We start from the raw sequence: 24,412 nt of genomic DNA, 5'->3' as shown, positions 1-24,412 counted from the left end.
AAAACAAAATGATTTTGTAAAATAAACAAAATGAACGTGCATGCATTCAAGATCCAATCATATCTTTCTGCTATTTCAATTTTAAATTTTAAATTCAAATTTAACTATGCAATGTTTATGAATTTTAATTAGATGATAGTGTAAAACTTTTTAACACTGGCATACATCCATCAAAGTTCATTAAATTCCCTGACAAGAAAAAGTTCATTAAAGGTTTTATCTCTACATGACCAAAGTTATTCAATGATTTGTCCTTTTGATTCTATTACTCATGGATTACATGATTTGGTTGTTTGTTCCTTTGCTACTACTTTCACTCACAGAATCTAGTGAAGAATGAAGTTAAGTTATGATTTTGGGCCATGATTTTGTCCCCCTCAAAATGAACTAATTAAAGTGGTTCCTAATAAGTTTAAGATGAGTATGAATTTTATATATATCATCTTATGTGTAATTGATAGTTTCCCATTTTGAACTCGTGGCCCTAGTTTTCAGTGAGTCAATATATTCCGCATTTGATTCAGTCGTATATTATCAATATATTCCGGACACACAAAAAAGGTTCATTTTCTCTCTTAGCTAGGTTCATTCATTTTCTCTCTCTTTATCAATATATCAATAATAATAAAGTGAAATTTAATTATTTTTTAATATTAAAAAAAGTTTACTCTTTCCTCCTTATCTCTCCTAAATTTTCTCACCGATTGCGACCATGTCGCTTTTAACTCAAGTTTCTTTTTAACTTTCATTTTCAAGCTAAAAAACAAAAAATTTATATTTATTATTTTTTGAAAAATTGAATCTTTTATTTTTGTAGTGTTTTATACTACATTAAATCCAAAAATAATACCAACAATATTCTACTCGTGAAAGCTAAGTACACATCAAGTTTCATCAACTCATATATTTGGATCTGTTGTTGTTGTACTTGTGAGGGTCCTTTAATCATTTCCCTTTTCATGAATCATTTTTATTCAATTTCAGGTTCATTTCTCAAATCACTTTCTGGGTTTTGTTTTTCTTCTCATTTCTTGTTCTGGGGTGTTCAAAGTTTTGATTTTTCATTTGAATTTTCATGTTTTTGGAGTAAATTTTGTATCTTTCTTTTGTTTTGGGTGATTGGTGTCATTGACTGTATTCAATTTCGTGTCTTGTATCAGAAAAATGTGATTGAACGTGGAGATAAGGCTGTCTTGTGGTGATTCTTGATTTTCTGATTCAGCAAAGGAGAAGTCCTAATCTGAATTCTGAAGGCTTGTTATCATCTTCATTCATCCATTCTACTTCCATTTTCTTGGTTCCAAGGATCAGTTTTGCTGTAATTTTGAAGAGGGTAGATAGACACTTGAGCTGGAGATAATTGATTTATTCAGGTGAATCTCTTTTCTATGTATCTGTTTTGTTCAATTTTATTTATGAATTTTGAATCTTTATTTGATTTATGTATTCTCTGCTTCTCATGCATGGCTGGATTTAACAATTGAAATAACTGACAGCCTGACAGGCATACAATCAAGAACAAAACACTGCTTGGATTTTTTATTCATTGGTTTTGATTCATGAATTTGCGGATCAGTATCTGATTTTGGATTTTGAAACTTAACAAAAGTTGTCATTTTTCAATAAAATAATCACATGTGAATGATTGAAAAGTGAAAGCTTTAATTTTGAATGTGTGAAGGTGTCATGTTGCAAAATGTTGTAGCATGCCTCTTAGCATAATTTTTGGTTTTAATGATGCTGGTTTGTGGCCACTCTCCTTTACTGTCTTGATTATGCCTTAAAACCTGGAAAATTTTCAAAAAAATAATCACATGTGCATGACTGAAAAGTGAAAACTTTAAATTTGAATGTGTGAAGGTCTGACTGTTGCAAAATGTTGTAGCATGCCTCTTAACATAATTTTTGGTTTTAGTGATGCTGACTTGTGGCTACTCTCCTTTACTGTCTTAATTATGCCTTAAAACCTGGAAAATTTCTCTACACATGTAGGCATATTGAGAGTCATGAGTAGCACCACAACAAGTGGGAGTGAGGGTCAAAAAGTGACCAAGCGTCGCCGGTCATCATTATCAGCTGAAGAAGGTAGTAGCGGAGGCAACTCGACAGGAGAAGGTCCTCTGAAGAAAGGCCCCTGGACCTCAGCAGAGGATGAAATTTTGGTTGACTATGTCAAAAAGCATGGGGAAGGGAATTGGAATGCAGTTCAAAAGCATTCAGGACTTGCCCGTTGTGGAAAAAGCTGCCGTCTGCGATGGGCAAATCATTTGAGACCAGATCTGAAAAAGGGTGCATTTACTACGGAGGAGGAGAACCGGATCCTCGAGCTTCATGCTAAAATGGGAAATAAATGGGCTCGAATGGCTGCAGAGGTTTGTAGTAATTTAACTCATTTTAATGTTTTGCCATTGTATATTATGCTGTTGTTTGGCTAAACTGTGGAAGCTTACCGGTCATGGTTTGCATTTGATAGCACTAAAGATGAATTTCTGGTATGGATAATGCAGTTTTAATAGAATGTGGTACTGTTTTTGTCAATATAAACTTAAAAATAGATGTGCATTCCACAAAGAATATACAGGCTTATAGTTCCTCACAATATGTTGATCTCTGAATTTTGGATGCGATTCGAATAGGTCTAAGCTTAATTGCCATTGAGGTGTGATATTCAAGCATGGTGCCCCTCCCCAGATATATTTTTACTCATGCTTCTTCATGCTTGCAAATCTTTAGTTTGACTCTTGATCAACAAAATTTTCATTAGGTGAATTTGATCCTATTGGATTGTTTAAGCATTGCGATTTTGCTGTGGTGATATCATTGCAATCTCTTAACATTTCATAGCTTTTGGGAGTAATTTTCTGTATTGAATAACTTTAAGGCCTTTTGTGATGCCATTTTATTGGTTATCTGATTAATTAACAAAATGTCCCATTTTATTCTTTGATGGAAAATTATTTTCTGTTTCTTATCAAGAAGTTACATGAATCTTCTATTGATTTTGTAATGTAATAATAAATAAGTTATTTATTGGTAAAACGGGGTCATTCTTTTAATGAGTTAAAGAGTCATTTGAGGTGCTTCATAGTTCATCCTCTCTGTTCCAAGCTATAAATGCCAAATAAAAGCTTCTATGGGGTGTTCGTTATGAAAGCATTAGTATACATAAATAAAATGTATTTAGTACAAACATTTTCTACTTTTTGAGAACAAGATATTAAATTCTGTTGATTTTATTGGTTGGTTATATTGTTGAAGATATTATATTAAATAGACATTATTCTATCTTGTCGGATTTAGCAGTCAGAGTCAAGGGAAGGAATTTAAATCTGTGGTCTAGTGTTAACTAAATATGTCCCATTCAGTCAATGGTCTAGTGTTACCAACAGAATTTCAATCTCCGAATATCTTGTGGGATTTTCACCTGAGAATCTGTTTCCATTAAGCAGCAGAATTTGCAAGTTCGGAAAGTTTCCTATTGAAGCTGGCAAACACCCTCATAAGGGATTGTTTAAAAGACTCAACTGTGCAAGTTTGGAGGGCGGGTTGCTTATTTCTTGTGGAAGCTCACCAGTGACACAGTCGTTCTGCAGTTCCAAAAGAGATAGCTCAGGAAAATAAAGAAAATCATGTAGTAGTGAACCAGTTAAATAGTTTTGACCCAAACAAACTCTTTGGAGTGTGTAGCATTGACCAAGTTCATCAGGCAAAGATCCAAACAGAAAGTTTCTTAGTAACGTCAAAATCTGCAGCCTCAGCCAATTTCCCATTCTCACCAAGCTTTGGAGGAATCACTGCAGTGAAGCTGTTCTGCCAAAGCTTCAGCACCTCCAGGTTAGGTAGCTGGAGGTGCACCTGGGATGCAGTTATCCTGGTTGAGTGGCAGTTGGTCTAATTGTTTGGGGGGAGAGGGTGGTGGCGAGAGTTGTGTGGGAGAGATTAGAGAGAGGTGGTGGGTCCATCTTCTTAATGTGACGTTAGAGTCCCTGAGTATGGTAAGTGCTTTGAGTCTTAATGGTGCTGCCTCTAGGTTGGGGCTTTCTCTCATTATCATGGTGATGAGTGATAGATAGAAGAGAAAATGACTGAGTGAGTGAATAGAATGTTAGAATGCTGCAATGCAATGCATTGGGAAAGCTGAGAGAAGGTGGTGCATTTTAAAGGCTAGAGTTGGTGGCGGTAAACATCGGTTCGCTCATTTGCATGTGGACTCAATGCGGTGAGGAGCAGATCTAGGGCAAATTCTTCAACTTGTGTCTGGCAATTACCAATTTACTACCATTCTCGTGCAATTCAACTTGCGTCTGGCTATTACCAATTCACACTCTTTCAACCAGGCCACATGCAAATTTTATCACACTTTATTATCCCGGTATTGTGACCCAATTTCATTCGAACCCTTGTTGCACCAAATTTCCAGCAGCAGGGAACATGGCACTCCTCCATCCTTGGCTTATTGCGCCGTCGCCTAAGCTTCTGTCCAGTGGTGTTGTCGTCGTCTGTGCTTCCTTTCTGCCATATTTTGACTTTGAACTTTGCTTCTCAGTTTCCTCTGTTCGAGCCCTGCTTCTGTGACATTATCTTCTCCTGTTCTGGTCTTTTCAAGCCTTACTTGTTCATCTTCTTCTTGTTGTCTTTGTCTAAAAGTGTCTGGGAGTGGGAACGCAAGTTCAAGTGCTGCTGTTCGCAGCTCCATTGGAAGATGATTACAGAGATTTTAACTTGAAATGCTTTGCTTGATTAGTTTTAGATGTTTAAGATTTAAGTTTTATGCCTTGTCTCTTGTCAAAAACTTGGTGTGGAGTTGTTATATTTTAAGCACTTTATTTATGATAATATGAGTTCATGACAGTCTTGTGGCTTTATGGATTTCTATCTAATTCCATATATATATATATATATATATATATATATATATATATATATATATATATATATATATGAATTTACCTCCATGACTTAATCTTCAAATCGTATATGGACTATTTCTATTCTCAACCAATATAGGACAAATATACTTATTAATGCACAATATATAGCAACTAAATTGCTGATCAAAAAAAAAATATAGCAACTAAATTATAACTATATTTCACAAATAATTGAACTGAATCTTTGAAGTAACCACAAAAGTTAAAATGAATTTTCTAAATATGTGTTTTAGTTAATAGTCAAACTTTATACACCGAAGCATGTTCCTATGACTACCAACAGGGCAATTGTGCAATTATAGCAGTATATTTAATTTATTGGAGAACTGTAAATTTTGTATATATACAGCAGCCTAAAGTATAAACATGTTCATGGTGAATTAAGTTTCATTTCCATGCCTACTTGAGTTCATTGGTGTTATTGTATATTGTGTTACATTTCTGAACTGTGTGCCATCTTATTTTCCCTAGTTTGCATGATTTTTTTTTTCGTGGTCATACTTGTTTCTTATGAAGATATAATCAGTGTGAATATTGAAAAATTTGGTAGGACAGTATTGAAATCTGATGCCTCTGCAAATATTCATAAAATCTAGAAATTTGAATGGACAAGTGTGGGAGAGGAAAATAGAGTAAAGAAATCTACTGAAGCTTTTGCTGGCAAGCAGTGAATATTAAGCAGGTTGGGTTGGATAGAGAATTGAATATTAAGCTGCAAAGTGCAAACTACATAATCTATATAATGCACCTTCTCGTACAACATCCTTTCCTTATTTCTTCCTAGTTAATGTTTCTTGTTTTGTGTGTCATTGAGCCTAATATATATTTTTCTCTAACCTATTTACTTTGTGTTCATTCCTTTCTCTGTTTCAGTTGCCTGGACGTACAGATAACGAGATAAAGAACTACTGGAACACCAGAATCAAGAGAATGCAACGAGCCGGCTTGCCACTCTACCCCGAGGAAATATGTCGACGGGTGTTCACTGGCAATCAAGAAAACCTAAATGTTGGCACCTTGACAAATGAAGCCACCCATCATGATGATCTCTCACAAACAGACAACAATTTTGTCGCACCTGATGTGGATTTTAGAAATTTCAAACTTCGTCGGGATGTATTATACGAGCCATCAATTTTCGAAATGCCTGAAAACAGCGTGGTTGAGCAAAATCCGGATCCATCCCGTGGTTACATCTTGTTGCCAATGGTGCATCCCTCCAAGCAGCTTCCGGAGTCAGATATGATGCATACTAGTTTGGGCAGTGCTGCTGTGTTTGATCAGTATGGTAATCATACTTATGAGAACACTTCTGACCCTCCTAAGTTGTATGGCAATTATACTTGTGAGAACAATTCTGACTCTTCTCTGTATGACCCTGTTCTTAGCGTCAGCTATCAGTTTCACGGGGATAACCTGGTTGGCAGCCATGCCACAAATGGCAATAACTCTTCTTCTTCTGCGGCCGTATCCGGGGCCACGAAGTTGGAGCTCCCTTCACTCCAATATTTCGAGACTCAACAAGGTGGCTGGGGCAGGCCTGCACCCCAACTTCCTTCACTTGAGTCTGTTGATACATTGATTTCTCCTCCAGTTGAACTTACTACTCAGTCAGATCCTGTTTCTCCAGAAAGCAGTGGTTTGCTGGAATCTATAATCTACCATTCAAAGAGTTTGAAAGTCTCTAATGTTGATTTGCAAGACACTGTTCCTGTTGAAACAGACAAGAATTTAGCCTCTAATCCTGCAAAGACAGAATGGAATGAACAACTGGAGACACATTCCCCCTTAGGTCAGTCTACTTCAGACTATACTCCTATTAGAATGTGCTTGGTGGATGAGCCTCAATCAGTTGAAACAGGTTAGCTCTTTTTTCACACCATTTAGTTTTAGGATTTAATGTATATGCACTGTCAATGTAAAACATCTACTGATTGGTCTCCGCCTCATAAAATGTGCTTTTAATTTAATTGAAATGAAAAGGAACGTAACTACTTTTAAATATGTGGCATTAAATGATTGACTGTCAGTGTAAAGAAGTTTTATCCTGACTGTGCATATCAAAATTAAACTTAGTTTTTAATGTGGTCCATGAACTTATTTTAGGAGTCTGATTAACAAATTTTCTTCTTGTTTGACAGAGCATGTGCATGAGGCAGATACAGCTTATAGCTTCAGTAATAAAGAGAATTTGAATCAGATAAATATTTCTAGGCCTGATGCTGTATTTGACTTGGGTTGGTTTGGGAATGATATGTGGCAATGATCATTCTGTTCTAAAAGATGCGAAGTGCACTTCTTCATGAAGATTTTCATGGTTAGCACTCTCAAGTGCTAAATGGATGATCTGGATATTGCTTTGACCTTAATATATAGTGCTGGTATACGTGCATGGTCAACTTACAAATCACTATAAGGTCAATGCTTTTTTAATGTATTGTCAGTCATGTCTAGAACCTTCATTTGTGATCAGTCATGTTATGAAGATAGTCTTATCTCATGTTGTCACTTTAGGTAGTGTTGATATTGGAAGATTGTTGTTGTTTGAAGTGTTATGAACTGTGTATTTATTCCTTATGCGACTTCCATAAGCTTATGCGTGTATTTTTTGTTGCTCGATTTGGCTTGTGATTTATATTGCCTTCAACAGCACAACTAGAGATTTATATTACTATAAGCTATTTACATAACTTATCTCAAACACATACATAAGATCTTATGCTATAGATCAGCTCGAATAAGTTTCTCTAAACAGGGCCAAAGTAGTTCTTAGAATTTAATAAGAAATATGGATTTCAAAGTTTGTATTTTTTCTGGGTGAAGCAGTTGCTCTCTACTTGAGTGTTGCTGCAACACCACCATAATTAATATCTTAATTTTTTCTTTGTTTAGCTTTAATGACTCTTATTGTAACTGAAATTGACTCTTGTCAGGATGCTACTTCACGGATCTATACTTTAATTCATTCAAAACATTTTTTTTTCATTAGATTATATACTCCCTCCGTTCCTAATTATAAGACCTAATACAAAAAGTTGCGCTTATTAAGAAAACATTAAATGTGTCTAATTAGTGTTTTGGTTTTTTAAAAATGCATACATTCTTCCATATTTACCCTTTGTTATTTTCTCTCACTAATAAATGGTAGGTGGTAATTAAAACTTTGGAATTGAAAACACACCATTAATGTAAGGGTTATATATGGAAGAGTAGAATACTTTTTGCTAGATTATTGTTAAAGGTCTTATATTTAGGAACTAGAAAATTTTAAAACTAGGTCTTATAATTAGGAACGGAGGGAGTATTAATTACAGTCCTAGAAAAATCTGAGAATTGCAATTTATGTAATTCCAATTTTAAATATGAGAAATGTGTATTAATAACAATATGTATAGCAGAAATTTAGATGTGTGGATGTCCATAACAGCTTACCAATTAAGTTGTATCTTTTAGATGTAATTCTAGTGAATAGAAGAAACTCCTACATCAATTAGGTTGTATCTTTTTGATATTGGAAGATACAAACCCAAGATATAAAATTTAGGCTTAATTTCAGTTTGGGTCCCTGATGTTTCACAAATGTGCAGTCTGCACCCCCTGTGTTTAAAACGTGCGGTCAACGTCCCTCATGATTCCAGAACGATCTATTGAGGCCCTTCTGTTAAGTTCCGTTAGTTGACTAGACGGAAGTCACTGACAGACGACAGTGCATTTTTTTTTAAACACAATTATTAAATTTATTAAAAGCTATACAATTTTCCAGAATTTATTTACATGATTTTTTTTGTTTTTAAATGTGTTCACTATTTATTTAGTAGATTCAAATCCCAAATTTGATTTTTCATAATAAATACCAAAAAAAACAAGAGAACATCATGCTGAAAAAACAACATCGGGAAAAAGGATATCATTAATGAGAGAACAAAGTTTTCAAACAACATTTAATGTTCTTTTCAATTTTCAGTTCGTAAGAAAAGAAGAGGATGGAAATAGATCCATAGAATAAGACCGAAAGGAAATAGTCGCAGTGTCCAATATAATGGGAAATATTTATACAACTACTTAAATATAACCTGGTTACAGAAACAACATGATAAAGCATTCAAGTTTAGAACAACTAATTAACTTAAACATAACATATATAAACACAAGATTTTGCTTAATTTCAAAGGCTTTTGCCTTTTGTGCTTCAAGTCCCAACAGCCGCTTCATCTTGGATGATTTTTCACCCATTTCATCTTCTTCGACTTAAATAGTTAACATAACTACAGGCTTCAACACCAAATTCTGCATCTTCTCCCCCCACAACAGTAACCTGATCAACCTCTAAAGAAATTCTCTAGAATTAGTATGAATGAGCACATCAAGAAAGGTATGCATTGGCACCTGACAAGGAATGCACAAATACATTTTCCAAGTCCTTTCAATCTTGTGTGTACTGAAATTTATGTCATATCTTCTTAACCTCTCCATGATATCATGGCTATCATATTCATCCTCGACATCAGCATCATAACCTAGCTCAGATGAAGAATCATATAAAATAATTACCTCTGGAGGTTGTTGTTGCTCGTCTCTTCTACATTGTCTCTTCTTAACGGGTGTGAGAAAACCATGAGAAAGATCTTGCCTTTTTCTTCTGCTGCACGTAATGTGAGTGAATTTAATCTTTGTGTTATGGATCCGGATGTGGCCTCCAAGAGCAAATGTGTTTTTGAATTCACGTAGGAAATGAGGGCAAACCCTTTTGTTTGGAACCATTGGAGGAGGAAGCGATTCAATGCCACCGCCATTGGAACCATCTCGATTGTCTTGTCGAGATGATGATTCTATCCCACCAACATCTTTCTCCCACTCTTAGAAAGTCTTTTTTTTTTTCTGGAGGAGCCATTTCTGCACAAATAAGAGAAAAATAAACAGGTTTGTTCTTAAATCAAGCGAGTAAACAAGTATGAACAAGTGTACCTGAACCAGAAGACTCTGAAAGATTCGAAGGTGTAGGTTTTAATTTTTCAATTAGAGGAGGGGAAATGAGAGAGATACAGAACTCTTAGAAAATGAAGAAGTTATTGAGTGTTTTTCATCGGACGAAAGATAGCTTCAAAAGATGCATTTTAGTGCACATTTATGCTTATGAAGAGGAGATGAGATAGCATAAAGTCAACACAAACAGACAAATAATAATTAATACACACACACAGTTTGTGTGTATGTGTGTGTGTGTGAGAGAGAGAGAGAGAGAGGTGGGGTTTGTATCCTCTCCATCGCAATTTATGTCCATCCATGTCCATCTAAGACCTAAGCCATTAGAATTATGTCCAACGATCTAAAACGTTCAAGGCCTGAAATCTACCTCGTGGCCCAAGCCCATCATTCAAGGTTGAAAGTTTTGTAAATTATTAGATTGTATCAGAAGGAGTCATCTCTGAAAAAATAAAAGAAAAAAAAACAGGCTTGTTAACCAAGGGAGTAAAGAAGTTAAAGTAAAGGTACCTGCACAAGAAAACTCTGAAAGATTCGATGGGGTAGGATTTAATTTTTGCAATTAGAAGGAGGGAATTAAGAGAGATGCCAAACTCTCATAAAATGAAGAAGTCAAGTGTTTTTCATCAGACGAAAGATAGCTTTAGAAGATGTAAGTTAGTGCACCTTTATACTGATGAAGGGGAGTTGGGATAGCATAAAGTCAACACAAACAGACAAACTTTAACTAATGCAGAGAGAGAGAGAGTGAGAGTGAGAAAGAGAGAGTTGGTGGGGAATTTGTATCATCTTCATTGCAATCTTTGTAAGTCCGTCTCCATCTGAGATCTAAGCCATTAATTTTATATCCAACGATCTAAATAGTTCATGTCTAGTATCTCATGGTCCAAGCCCATTAATTATTCCAGTGATGATGTCTTGTAGATTGCTAGATTGTTTTTGGAGGATCCATTTCTGAACAAATAAGAGAGAAACAAACATGTTTGTTATTAAATCATGCGAGTAAAAAAGTTTAAACAAAGGTACATGCACTAGAACACTATGAAAGATTCGAAGGTGTAGAATTTAATTTTTGTAATTACAAGAAGGTAAATGAGAGTGATTTAGAAATCTCAGAAAATGAAGAAGTCATGTAGTGTTTTTCATCATACAAAAGATATATTTAAAAGATATATGTCAGTGCATCTTTATGCTGATGAAGGGGAGATGGGATAGCATAAAGTTAACACAAACAGACTAACTATAACTAATACAGAGAGAGAAAGAGACAACTTGTATCCTCTCCATCGCAATCTTTGTCAATCTATCTGCATCTAAGATCTCAGCCTTTAATTTTATCTCCAACGATGTACAAATTTAATGATATAATCTATACCTCGTGATCCGAGCCCATTATGGGTTTGTTGTATCTCATTATCCTATTTATGAGTTTAGCCTCTTCCTTTTTTATTATATAATATATATATATATTTGGATTCAAAAAAAAAATATAAACTAAATGGTTCGGATTGCTGATACAGGGGAATGAAATGATTCCTAATCAAAGAGGACGAGGGAGGAAGGCAAGAGAATAGGAGTATAATAATCTCTAAAGGTGAAAATAAAATATGCAGAGACTCAAATGGATATTTATAGGAGAAAATGGAAAATCGTTTTCAATTTGTTAGGTTAAAATCTTTTTCAATTTAATATTATATCTTTTTTTTATTAACATACTATTTTATTATAAATCATATAAATTTTATTTTACTAAATTTACATTCATATTTCACTTAGCATTTTTTTCCCAAATATATAAGAAAACTATTTAGAGGAGAAAATGAAAAATATTTTTAAAATTACAATTATATCTTTCTCTTTATTAACAAACTATTTTATTAAAATGTATATAAATTTTATTGAACTAAATGTACATTCATATTTCACTTATCCTTTTTTTCCAAATAAATAAGAGAACATTTTATTTTTTTCCTTTCCTAGTCAAAATACCATATATACGTAATTTTCTTTTTTGAAAAAAGAAGATATTATTGAATAAAAGTTTTTTCAAAGGAAACAAACTCCCCCAATGAGCACAAATGTTTTACAACTCAAATAATAGCTACGCGGCTACGCCCCTCCACGAGGCCCAAGAAACATGCCCGAACCACAATAACAACATTTTTGTAGCAATCCATTAGCAGCATTTTTTTCTAATCATTTCTATCCTTTAAAAATATTATTTTCAATTAAAGAAAAGATTTATTTTTGTAAAAATTTCAACTTTGTTATCATTTTAAATATACTAAATTTATGTCCTTATATAAATCAATAAAGGTACATGCACTAGAAGACTGTGAAAGATTGCTAGATTCAAGTTCTAGTGTTTTCTAGATTGCTAGATTGTTTAAGAAGGAGTCATTTCTGAACATATAAGAGAAATAAAAAAAGATTTGTTATTAAATAATGCGAGTAAAAAAGTTTAAACAAAGGTATATGCGCTAGAAGACTATGAAAGATTCGAAGGTGTAGAATTTAAATTTTGCAATTACAAGAAGGTAAATGAGAGTGATATATAACTCTCAGAAAATGAAGAAGTTATGGAGTGTTTTTCATGAGACGAAAGATAACTTTAAAATATGTATGTCAGGTCACCTTTATGCTGATGAAGGTGAGATAGGATAGCATAAAGTCAACACAAACAGACAAACTATAACTAATATAGAGAGAGAAAGTGAGAGATAGAGAGAGAGAGGTGGGGAATTTGCATCATGTCCATAACAACCTTTGTCAATCCATCTCCATCTAAAATTTAAGTCGTTAATTTTATATTCAACGATCTAAAATGGTCATGACCTACACTCTACCTCGTGGTTCAAGCCTATTATTCAAGTTCTGATATTTTATAGATTGTTAAATTCTATCAGCAGGAACTACTTCAAAGCAAATAAGAGAAAAACAAATATTTTTTTATTAAATCAAGCGAGTAAAAAAGTTTAATTAAAGGTACCTGCATCATGCACCAGAAGACTATCCTTTAATTATTATTTTTTTCAATTTCAAACAAAAAAAAAATGATTTCTTTTTGTAAACATTTAAATTTAGTTCGTATTTTAAATACACTAAATTTTAGTCTTGAGGAACAAGATTGCAACTAAAGCCGCTCTCCAAGCTAGAGGTGTTGCTCTCACTAATTCAGATCAATGTGTTCTCTGTAACGAGGTGAGTGAACATACTTCTCATCTATTTTTACATTGCTGCAAATCTTGGAGCCTGTGGTCTTCCATCTTCCTCTTGAAGGCCTCTCTCGGGCTATTCAGGCATCCTTGTCTTACCTTATGGCTGAGTGGGATTATCTCTGTTGTGTGTTTGATAAAATCCTCTAGAGCTTAATTTCGTATGCCCTTTTGTGGTCCATCTGGTTATCTCGCAATGATGCGTGCTTTAACCAAAAATGCTTTGTCTGCTCGGAGGTTTGGGATATTCACCTCCTTTGTATTGGCTGGTGGGTTTTGCCCTTACTTCAAAATTGCTCTTACACTATTGAACAGCTCTCCAGGAACTTTGAGCTTATCAAACTACCTTCTAGCCCACTGAGAATTCGCTCTGCTACCTGGTTTCCCCCTGACGTGGGTCTAATCAAAGTGAATGTAGATGGAGCAGCTAGAGGCTGCCCTGGAATTTGCGACATAGGGGGTATTCTGAGAAATTCCAGGAATGAAATTTTGGGTTTTTTCTCAAAGAATATTGGGGACGGATTTGCCTTTGAGGCTGAGGTCAGGGCCATGCATGAGGCGCTTCAATTTTGCTTGAACCGGAGCATTAGAAACTTGGTAATTGAAAGTGATTCCTCTTTAGCAGTTGGCTGGGTCAATAATCGGAGTAATAGACCTTGGAAACTTCTTAGTTATTTGAATAAGATTGGCTTGTGGGTTGCTGAGCTTAATTGTCTAAAGATTTCACATATTTTTCGCGAAGCAAACTCTAACGCTGACAAATTGGCCAAACGTGGTGGTGCTCATATAAAAGATTTTTTCTATTTCAATTCTTCTATAGCAGTGTAATGTCCCAGATGAGGGGGATTGTCCTCATCTTTTTTTCAATCTTGAATAAAGCTTTGATCTAAAAAAAATACACTAAATTTATTTCCTTAAATTAATTCATATTATTTTGAAAATAAAATTATATTCAAATAAGGTGAGGAAATTGACAAGATACACAATCATCCTCGAAGGGATAAAAAATTGACAAAGATAGAGAGCCAAACTGAAAGCCTAACTAACCCAAAGAACAGCCAAAAAACCCCAACACCAAGTGCCGACAGGAGAGAAACCCAACAAAGAACAACTTAAGACAAGAAAAAACCGAAAGAACTGGCATGATATAGTTGATGACTTTTTTGCAAGATGATATACTAACTAATGTATAGCATGAGTTACTTAAAAAAAAATGGCTCACCATAGTTATGACTACAAAAATTTGATTATAAAATGTCCTTAGCTCTTTATTTTTCTTATATTTGGTGACCCAACCTCCATTGTTTACTACAATAACACTACAATGTCAACACTCATGCTCAACATATGCGTCTGTAGAAGCAAGCGAGGAAGCTGACGGAAAAATATGTGGTGTCCTTCAAAGTTGATATAAGATAGATATATAGATATAATACCTACTTGTCACACGATTTTATTTATAATATTTTTAATATTATATAAAAATTATTATAATTTTGGTATAGATATAAAATATTATTAATATCAAATTAATGTTGTTATTAGTGAAAATGTCAAGTCAATTTCTTTTTTAACATTGTATACTATAAAATATTGTTAATATATTAATAAAAATGCAAAGTCAATTTTACTTATTATTATTGTTGTTGTTATTATTATTATCATAAAAAATCTTTCTTGAGTTGTAATTAATATGAGAAATTAAAAAGGTTAAGAATTATTACTTAATATAATAAATAAAATTATTGATAGTTAATATTAACTCATTTTTAATTTTAATTATTATTATCATTATTATTATTAATATTAATTTTTTTTCTCAAGTTGCAGAAATTGAAAAAAATATATAATTAGCAATTAATATAATGAATAAATAAAAATTATTAATATTTAACTAATTTTTTTATTAATGTGAAGGTCAATTCAATTTTAATTATATATTGACTAACATGGATATTTTACTGCTTCTATTATTTGCTCATTCGTTTGGTTATTGTGCTTATCATGTTGCTTGTTTGTGCGCAGGTTACGTTATCTCTTAATAATAATAATTCTTTCATTTTAAAAAAAATGGATATTTTACTGCTTTTATTAAAACAATTACGATACATTCACCCTTATATTTTTCTAATTTCATTCTCACTCACTTTTTTGTCCATATATTCCTCTGATTTTATCACTCATTGTATTTATAACTTATCTCTTTATGTGTGAGGTGAAATTATAATGTGACCGTATTATTTTCGTTATTATGAATATCAAGTTATATAAATGATTCATTTAAGGTATTAACTCTAAGCTTTTTTTTTTTTTGTCAAAGATGTATGGAATTAAAACCCAAAGGATTACCAAACGTCACTTACAACATGCGAGAATAAATCTCTATGAGTGCTATAACAATGCACACATACATAAGAAAATGAATAACAAGCATACACACTCAGCTGACAAACCCAGCAAATAAACATGATGTAAAACCCTAAGAAGTCATACAGAAGTCTCTACAAACCCCAAAACCAGAGAAGCTGATTGGCTTCTGAACGAAAAAAAAAAATCATTTTAACCAGCGCTCCCATAGGCAACTCAACCGACTCTGCCGGGGTTGCGAGCCAAGAAAGCCCTAACAAGGCTTCAACTGCATACAAGGGGCCAAACAAGCAACTCCAGCAACCAGGGGAAGACAGAAACATTCTGAAGATTCCATACATGGCACAGCCCAGCTGTGAAGGAGAGTGAGACATCCATTACAGAGGTGGTGGTGGCGAAGTTGGCAAGGAGGATACCGTTGCAAACTCCACCGCAGCAAGAACCAGGGAGGACAGTGGAGCGATGGCAAGTGGTTGAGGCCGCAGATGGTGATGTGGGGGCGGAGATCAAGGTGGTTGTTGCTGACGGCGGAATTCGGCGATAGCCACAGATCTGATGAAGGAGGAAACAGATGGTGGTGGTGGACTCGGATCTGACACGGCGAGAGAGCGTGGTGGTCACAGATCTTGTGGACAGGGAAGAAACTGACGGTGGTGGTGGTGGTGGTGGTTGCCGCAAATCTGGGACGGCGAGGAGACGGTGGTGGCAGGAGATCTGATGGAGATGGAAGAAACGGTGACTGGGCGTCGGTGGTGGCAGATCTGTCGCGAACGGCGGTGGATTGTGGTGGAGGAACGGCGGGAGAAAAGGTGGTAGTGGCAAGAAGAGGAGAAAGCAAAATACCCACTTATTTGGGTAATAAAACCACCTATTGTGGTAGAGAAACCACCTACTGTGGTAGAAACCCACCTAATGTGGGAAGGAAAACATCAACTAAGAAGATGAGAAAGGCTCCCTAAAGGAGGAGGAACCCCCAATGGGGGAGGGACCCCCAAAGGGGGTGGAGGTGCTGCTACCAGAGGTTGTGCCCTAGCAATAAAAGAAACACACAATAAATCATAAAACTGATCACTTTTTTTTTTGGTCAACTAAAAAAATAACTCTAAGCTAGTGTGATAGAATGCTTCACTGATAGCAATGGGTCAGCCACTTATGCTAGGCCCAAACGTGTGAGTTCCAAGCCAAGTTGGACGAATGCTTATGTTAGTTTTGGGCCTCTCTACTAATCTAGTTCTTTATTAGCCTAGTATTATGATAACCTATTAGACCTTACCACTAGGGCTATGTTTGGATTGATGGAAGACAACGGAGCGGAACGGAACGGAATATAATGGAATGGAATGGAGCGGAATGGAACGGAACAAAAATTACATTTCATTGTTTGGGTATTTTATAATGGAACGGAACAAAATTTCCACTTCATTATTTAGACAGCGGACGGAGCGGAATCAGTTATAACTTTTTTCTCCCTATATTGCCCTTTCTATTTTTTATTGTTTTACCAAAACTTTCGAAAAATAATTATCATCTTTTTCACAGCAAGAAATTTATCTTCCCATTTTTGTAATAAAGTAGAAATTTATATTCTCATTTTATTTTACTTTTTTTAATTCAATTATTTACTGCCAGCGGTTAATTTAAAAAAAAAGGAAAGAACACAGTGAACGTCAAAGAAAAAGAACGCAGTAAGCCAGCAAGCAACCTTTGAATTCAATTTCCATGTGCAGTTTGTATGATGAAGAAAAAAACAAATATGATAAATTTATCTTCCCATTTTTGTTATAAAGTAGAGAATAGTTATAAATTTAGCCGGGTCAGTAACTTTGAAGAGAAAAAAACATAAACGAATGAGTTTTGCATGGTGGAAAGATATAATATGAACACCGAAAAAGTCCAAAAATATGAAGCTTTTTTCACAATTGAGGCAAAATCAAGCAAGTAAAGGGAGAAGAGTGGGGTAAATACATGGGGTTATGGAGGGAGTTACATACACAAGGGTAAAAGAGTATTTTAATAATTTTATTAGACTTCAGTTTTTTGCTCCATCCCATTCCTCCCAAATTTGGGGGGAACAAAAGTGGGGGAAATTAGTAGTATCTGATGGAATGTGTGCCACTAGGATCCATCCCTTTCCATCCATTTTTAATTAATCCAAACAAAGGACCTCTTGCTCCATCCCCTCCACTCCATTCCACTCCATCACCTTCCCCCAATCCAAACGAAGCCTAGAATTATTATACCATTACGATACAGTAACTTAAATATAACTCGGTCACAGAAACAACATGATAGAGCATTAAGTTTAGAACAACTAATTAACTTAGAAATAACATATTATAAACACAAGATTATGCTTAATTTCAAAAGTTTTTGTGGTTCAAGTCCCAACAGCCGCTCCAATCCATCACCTTTTTTTTGGATGATTTTTCTCACATTGCATCTTGGATCGGTATGAATGAGCACATCAAGAAAGGTATACATTGGCACCTGACAAGGAATGTGCATATACATTTTTCCAGCCCTTTCAATCTTGTGTGAACTGAAATTTATGTCATAACTTCTTAACCTCTCCATATATCATGGCTATCATACTCATCCTCGACATCAACATCATAACCTAGCTCAGATGAAGAATCAGATAAAATAACTACCTCTGGAGGTTGTTGTTGCTCGTCTCTTCTACATTGTCTCTTCTTAACTGGTTTGAGAAAACCATGAAAAATATCTTGCCTTTTTCTTCTGCTGCACTTAATGTTAGTGAATTTAATCTTTGTTTTATGGATACAGATGTGGCCTCCAAGAGCAAATGTGTTCTTGAATTCGCGTTGGCAATGAGGGCAATCCCTTTTGTTTGGAACCACTAGGAGAGAGCGATTCAAGGCCACCTCCATTGGAACCATCTCGATTGTCTTGTTGAGATGATGATTCTATCCCACCAACAACTTTCTTCCACTCTCCGAAAGCCTTTTTTTTTTTTCTAGAGGAGCCATTTATGCACAAAAAGAAGAAAAATAATCAAATTTGTTATTAAATCAAGCAAGTAAAGAAGTTTAAATAAAGGTACCTGAACCAAAATAATTAGAAAGATTCGAAGATGTGGGTTTTAGTTTTACAATTATAAGAAGGGAAATGAAAGAGATGCATAACTCTTAGAAAATGAAGTCATAAAGTGTTTTTCATCGGGCGAAAGATAGCTTTAAAAGATGCAGGTCAGTGCATTTTTATGCTGATGAAGGGGAGATGGGATAGAATAAAGTCAATACAAACATATAAACAGTAATTAATACACACACACAATCGCACACACAGAGAGAGTGAGAGGGTTTATACCCTCTCCATCGCAATTTATGTCCATCCAAGACCTAAGCCATTAAACTTATATCCAACGATCTAAAAAGTTCAAGGGAGTATTAGATCAAAAGAAGTCATTTTTGAAAAAATAAAAGAAGAACAAACAGGCTTGTTGATAAACCAAGGGAGTAAAGAAGTTAAAATAAAGGTAATTGCACAAGAAAACTCTGAAAGATTCGAAGGTGTAGGATTTAATTTTTTCAATTAGAAGAAGGGAAATAAGAAAGATGCCGAACTCTCGGAAAATGAAGAAGTCAAGTGTTTTTTTATCAGGTGAAGGATAGATTTAAAAGATGTAAGTTAGTGCATCTTTATGCTAATGAAGAGGGGTTGGGATCGCATAAAGTCTACACAAACAGACAAACTACAACTAATGCAGAGAGAGAGATGGTGGGGAATTTGTATCCTCTCCATCGCAATCTTTGTCAATCCGTCACCATCTAAGATCTAAGACATCAATTTGATATCCAACGATCTAAATAGTTCATGTTTAGTATCTCGTGGTCCAAGCCCATTAATTACTCAAGTTCTGATTTCTTGTAGATTGCTAGATTGCTTCAGGAAAAGCTATTTCTAAACAAATAACACTACAGCATTTTTGGCTTTCTGCTGCGCACAGAAAACCGCGGGCATATGTCAAAAAACCGTGGTTAAAAGCTTAGGCCACGGTTTTGCCACGGTTTTCATGTCGCAGTGTATGTGGCCGTGGCCAAGCTCAAGTGCCACGGTTTTGTGAAGTTAAATCCACGGTTCGCTTAAAATCTTAATGCCACGGTTTATATAATACCTCGTTTGGGAAACCGTGGCCCTAGAAATTTCAGCCACGGTTTATTGAGAAGTTATGCCATGGTTTCTTTGTGCTGTTTATGCCACGGTTTATTAACGCCTTTTAGGCCACAGTTTTATAACTGTTGCCATCAAAGTGGTTTTTTACAGAAAGCTTTAGACCACAATTGCTTTCTAGAAGCTTTTAAGCTACTTTTTTTTCATCTGCGCTTGCAATCTAACATTAAAATTATAAGCCTAATACAATGATAGATAGGTGTGCTAACATGAGAAGAAATTTCTATCAATCGACTTAACTGCATATTACCTACCATCTAGATCCAATCGTCCTCTAAAAGTATTATTGGCGACCCAAAACATTGAGTGAAAGGGAAACAGAAACAAAGATATCAAACAATCAAAAGAAACCCATGAACTCAAATAAAGGATGTTCTGAAAGACTTCAAATGTTCAGGAAGAAGGTAAAGTGAAGAAGGCCTAATTCTTATTTGGCCTACTTAAATTACATCTCAGCCTATGACAAGCCATAGCAGCAAGCATCTGGGGTTACTCTATAAAGTAGCATAGAAAAGAGGATAAAATTCTAACCACGAGTTAAAATTGCAACAACAAATGCAAAAGTATGTGCCCTTTCTTTATGTCCAAATCCTAAGACAGGAAATTTGGATATGGGGAGGCTTCAAAATCTTGAGACAATAGAAAACATTTGTACCCATTCCAGCTTCAATTGCAACAAACCAGTATAGCCTGCCATGTAAAAATGGACAAAAAAAATCAACATGATCTAAAGTTATCAAGAGAATTTTAACAAATAGTGCTAAAAGTTTGAAATAGAGTACTTGTCTGCACAAGTTACCCACTGACATAGCTAAACTATATACATGCAAGTTATCCACAAATGAAAATTCACAAGCAAATGTCCACTGTTCTAAATTGCTAGCTAGATTTTTATGAGAAAATATTCACAAGCAACTTTCTACGATCTTTACCTCTTGTTCCCTTACGTCCTTTAGCCACTCTAGATCTTTCTTAGTTGAGAACCTTAGGTTTAGTGATTAGCACCTGTTCATAAAACTCAGAAATAAGGAAAGAAAAAGAGGATAAAAGAAATTATTACTATCAGTTTGGACCAAACTACATAATTCATCACCAAACTACATGCTACATTTAGTGAAAGAATAAGCACCAGCTTATGAACATCTCTCATACACAAAATTCTTCAGTTCCATGATGAATCACTTACATCATCAAAGAGTTTACATGTCCCACAGAAGTACTTGCGTATGCAAACACCACAGTTGATACAGTCCTGCTTAACCTGGAAGCACTAGAAATAAGCACAAGAAAAAAGCTAGTTCAAGGAAGATTCTAATTGATGCAAATGAAATAGATAACTTGACACATAATGAAAACAACACCAACTCTAAACAGCAAAAGATACATTACATGGATACTAAAAATCTAGGATAGCTAGAAATAAAAGCTTATAAAAACCTTGGAACCAGCTTGGAACAACTCCAAGCATAGATTAGACCTCGCCAATTAACACCCAGCATAAGGATCATGAACCAGAATCATCAACTCAGTCATAAAAACCAAATCACCATGACCCCCTTGCTGCCTTATTGGCTTAACACAACCTCTAACCAATAGTAACATGTCCTCATCAACCTGTAACAGCCAAGGAAAGCATAGGACAAAACGTTAGGAATCTTGCAGCTGCTAAAAATCCGAGGAAACAAACAGCTCCAAGCCTATAGCCCACCCCAACATAAAAACTAGAGCATAACAGTATGATTCCAAGGACAGCAAGAAACTATTCAATGATTTTAATGAATATTTTAAGTCTTGGAACTACTACATACACTGGCCCATATATATCTTAACTCTTACTCACGAGCAGTTACTTGAAACACTTATTGATATGATAAAAAAACAAACCACACAAGTAAAATACAGAGTTTTAACAATTATCTTTTTTTTGAAAAGGAAAAAAGCTTTATTAAAATCAAAGGAAGTATATGATCAAGGCTTTCACATGATGCTAGTAATATACCTATCATCTCTCATTAGAACTGTGATTGCACTCCACAAGATTAACAACAAAGGGACTAATATATAGGGTCATCTATAAAAAAAATCAAGTAGGAAGAAATGACTAGTTTCTCTTGGAGATACAAATGTGCTCACGAGCAAGATAATGTTCAAGCAGATTAAACAATACATTTTTACCTCAATCTCACCCTACATGCATAAAGAAAGTAATATAAGAGAGACACACCCCACCTCTACTCACTTTAATTCTATTTGCTGCATCTTCTTTTTTTGAACACAGAAACTATAAATTTTCAAAGAGAGAAATTACATGACAGCTAAAAACAGAGGCCTCTCTTCAATTACTAGACAAATATAATGAAAGCAAAAGGATTGGGATAAATTACAAGAACTCCAAAGAAGAAAATATATTTTATGCCAACAAGGTGGCTACCGAGTCTCCATTATGACTCCCATGTAGGATTCATCAATTGGGAAAGGTCTACAAAGACTTCCATGAGGGTAAATACTACTCCAGCCGCAATTATCAAATGCAAGGCCACTACCATCATGGTGGCAAAGATCATCTAGAGACTTCATCAAATACACAAGGCCAGAACATAACTGGCGTCAAGAAAAAACAGCTTTTCCAAAGAGATTTTAGCATGATAGATGGGAACCAAAATCAGAATACAGAACCGCACCACGAAATTACAACCTAAATCAGCAAGCAAGTATCCAAAGGCACCAGAGGAGGTAGAATATGCTACTAATTGAGAGGAAAGCACCAAAACACCCAAAATAGAAAAACCCACCCCAACAGACATAAGTACATACCTCAACAGCGGAGAGAGAAGGGACGCGCGAGATGAGCGGTGCGGGCGGAGGGAGGAGGGAATGTTAGGGGCTCCCTACCACCACCACCACCCAACCCAACCACCCACGACGACGACGACTTGTTTGACCCTTTTCCTCCTCAGACCGATGATTCCAAACCCCTCAACGCCATCGACAGAGTCGTTCACCGCTTGCAAAAATTGGGCTCAAATTCCCACCACGATGAAGACCAGCCACCGCCCCATGATGGGTTCTTGCGGCGAGATGAGCGGTGTCGATCACGATCAATTAGGATGGAGAAAGCTAGGGTTCATAACTTTTCCCTTTATCATCGTGAAGTGATCTGATGAGAGTGTTAGGGGTTTTTCTTCCTTTATTAGTTTTAAATGTTTTTTAATAAAAAAATCATCCTAGTTGTGCCAAATCCAAAAACATGCGCGGGAATCACAAAATTTCGGAGGAAGGAATTTTTTTCTGTCAAAAAAAAATATAGATTTTTATGCCACGGTTATATTAGTGGGATAAGGTTTCCGCAGCTGGAAAGGCGTAGCCATCAATTGTCCACAATTGTTGAACCGTGGAATAAATTGTATTTGCCACGCTTTTTTTCCCTCGTGGTCACCAAGCGTCCACAGTTACTAAACCGTGGCATATACTATACTAAGGCCACGGTTTTTCCTCCGTTGAAGAATTTAGCGTGGTCTAAAGTGAAAAATGTTGTAGTGTAAGAGAAAAAATGAATAAATTTATTATTAAATCATATGTGCATAAAAAAGTTTAAATAAAGGTACATTCACTAGAAGATTATGAAAGATATGATGGTGTAGAATTTAATTTTTTCCATCAAAAGAGAAATGAGAGAGATTCAGAACTCTCAGAAAATGAAAAAGGCATGAGTGAAGATTTTCATCAGACGAAATATAACTTTAAAAGATGTATGTCAGTGCACCTTTATGCTGATGGAGGAGAGATGGGAGAGCATAAAGTCAACACAAACAGACAAACTATAACTAATATTACAGAGAGAGAAAGAGACAAACTTGTATCCTTTCTATTGCAATCTTTGTCAATCCATCTGCATCTAATATCTTAGCTTTTAATTTTATATCCAACGATCTACAAATTTCATGACTTAGACTCTACCACGTGATCCGGGCCCATTATTCCAGTTCTGAAGTTTTATTGATGAAAAACACTCAAGGACTTCTTCGTTCTAAGAGTTATGAATCTCTCTCATTTCCCTTCCTGTAATTGCAAAAATTAAATTCTAGACCTTTAAATCTTTCATAGTCTTCTAGTGCATGTACTTTTGTATAAACTTTTTTACTCGCATGATGTAATAACAAACCTGATTGTATTTCTGGAATAAAACTTCAAAACTGGAATAATTAATGGGCTTGGACCACGAGATACTAAACATGAACTATTTAGATCGTTGGATATAAAATTGATGTCTTAGATCTTAGATGGTGATAGATTGACAAAGATTGCGATGGAGAGGATACAAATTCCCCACCATATATATCTCTCTCTCTCTCTCTCTCTCTCTCTCTGCATTAGTTATAGTTTTTCTGTTTGTGTAGACTTTATGCTATCCCAACTCCCCTTCATCAGCATAAAGGTGAGCTGACAAACATATTTTAAAGTTATCTTTTGTCTGGTGAAAAACACTCCATGACTTCTTCATTCTGAGAGTTCTGAATCTCTCTCATTTCCCTTGTAATTGCAAAATTTAAATTCTACACCTTTGAATCTTTCATAGTCTTCTGGTGCATGTACCTTTGCATAAACTTTTTCACTCGCATGATGTAATAACAAATCTGTTTGTATTTCTCTTATTTGTTCAGAAATGGCTCCTTCTGAAAAAATTCTAGCAATCTAGAAAACACGAGAACTTGAATCTAGCAA

At 35.1% G+C, this 24,412-nt stretch overlaps 1 protein-coding gene and 1 long non-coding RNA gene across 2 annotated transcripts; one reads left to right on the top strand and one right to left on the bottom strand.

Moving 5' to 3' along the window:
* Positions 1–869: 869 nt before the first annotated feature.
* Positions 870–7,550, top strand: LOC130725931 (transcription factor GAMYB-like). Its single transcript, XM_057577124.1, has 5 exons — positions 870–984; positions 1,161–1,373; positions 1,993–2,372; positions 5,805–6,792; positions 7,073–7,550. Exons 3-5 carry the CDS (start codon positions 2,007–2,009, stop codon positions 7,195–7,197), a joined length of 1,479 nt encoding a protein of 492 aa, XP_057433107.1. The 5' UTR covers positions 870–984; positions 1,161–1,373; positions 1,993–2,006; the 3' UTR covers positions 7,198–7,550.
* A 12,470-nt stretch (positions 7,551–20,020) lies between these two features.
* On the bottom strand, positions 20,021–22,851 carry LOC130723721 (uncharacterized). Its single transcript, XR_009014341.1, has 5 exons — positions 22,505–22,851; positions 21,128–21,304; positions 20,877–20,960; positions 20,623–20,695; positions 20,021–20,380 (listed from the first exon to the last, which is right to left on the bottom strand). It is a non-coding gene; the product is annotated as an uncharacterized LOC130723721 (long non-coding RNA).
* Between the last annotated feature and the right edge of the window lie 1,561 nt (positions 22,852–24,412).

Source organism: Lotus japonicus, chromosome 6, assembly GCF_012489685.1.
Source record: "Lotus japonicus ecotype B-129 chromosome 6, LjGifu_v1.2".
Taxonomy (NCBI): Eukaryota; Viridiplantae; Streptophyta; class Magnoliopsida; order Fabales; family Fabaceae; genus Lotus; species Lotus japonicus.
The sequence above is the reverse complement of the archived record's forward strand: the minus strand, read 5'-3'. Positions and strand labels throughout refer to the sequence as shown.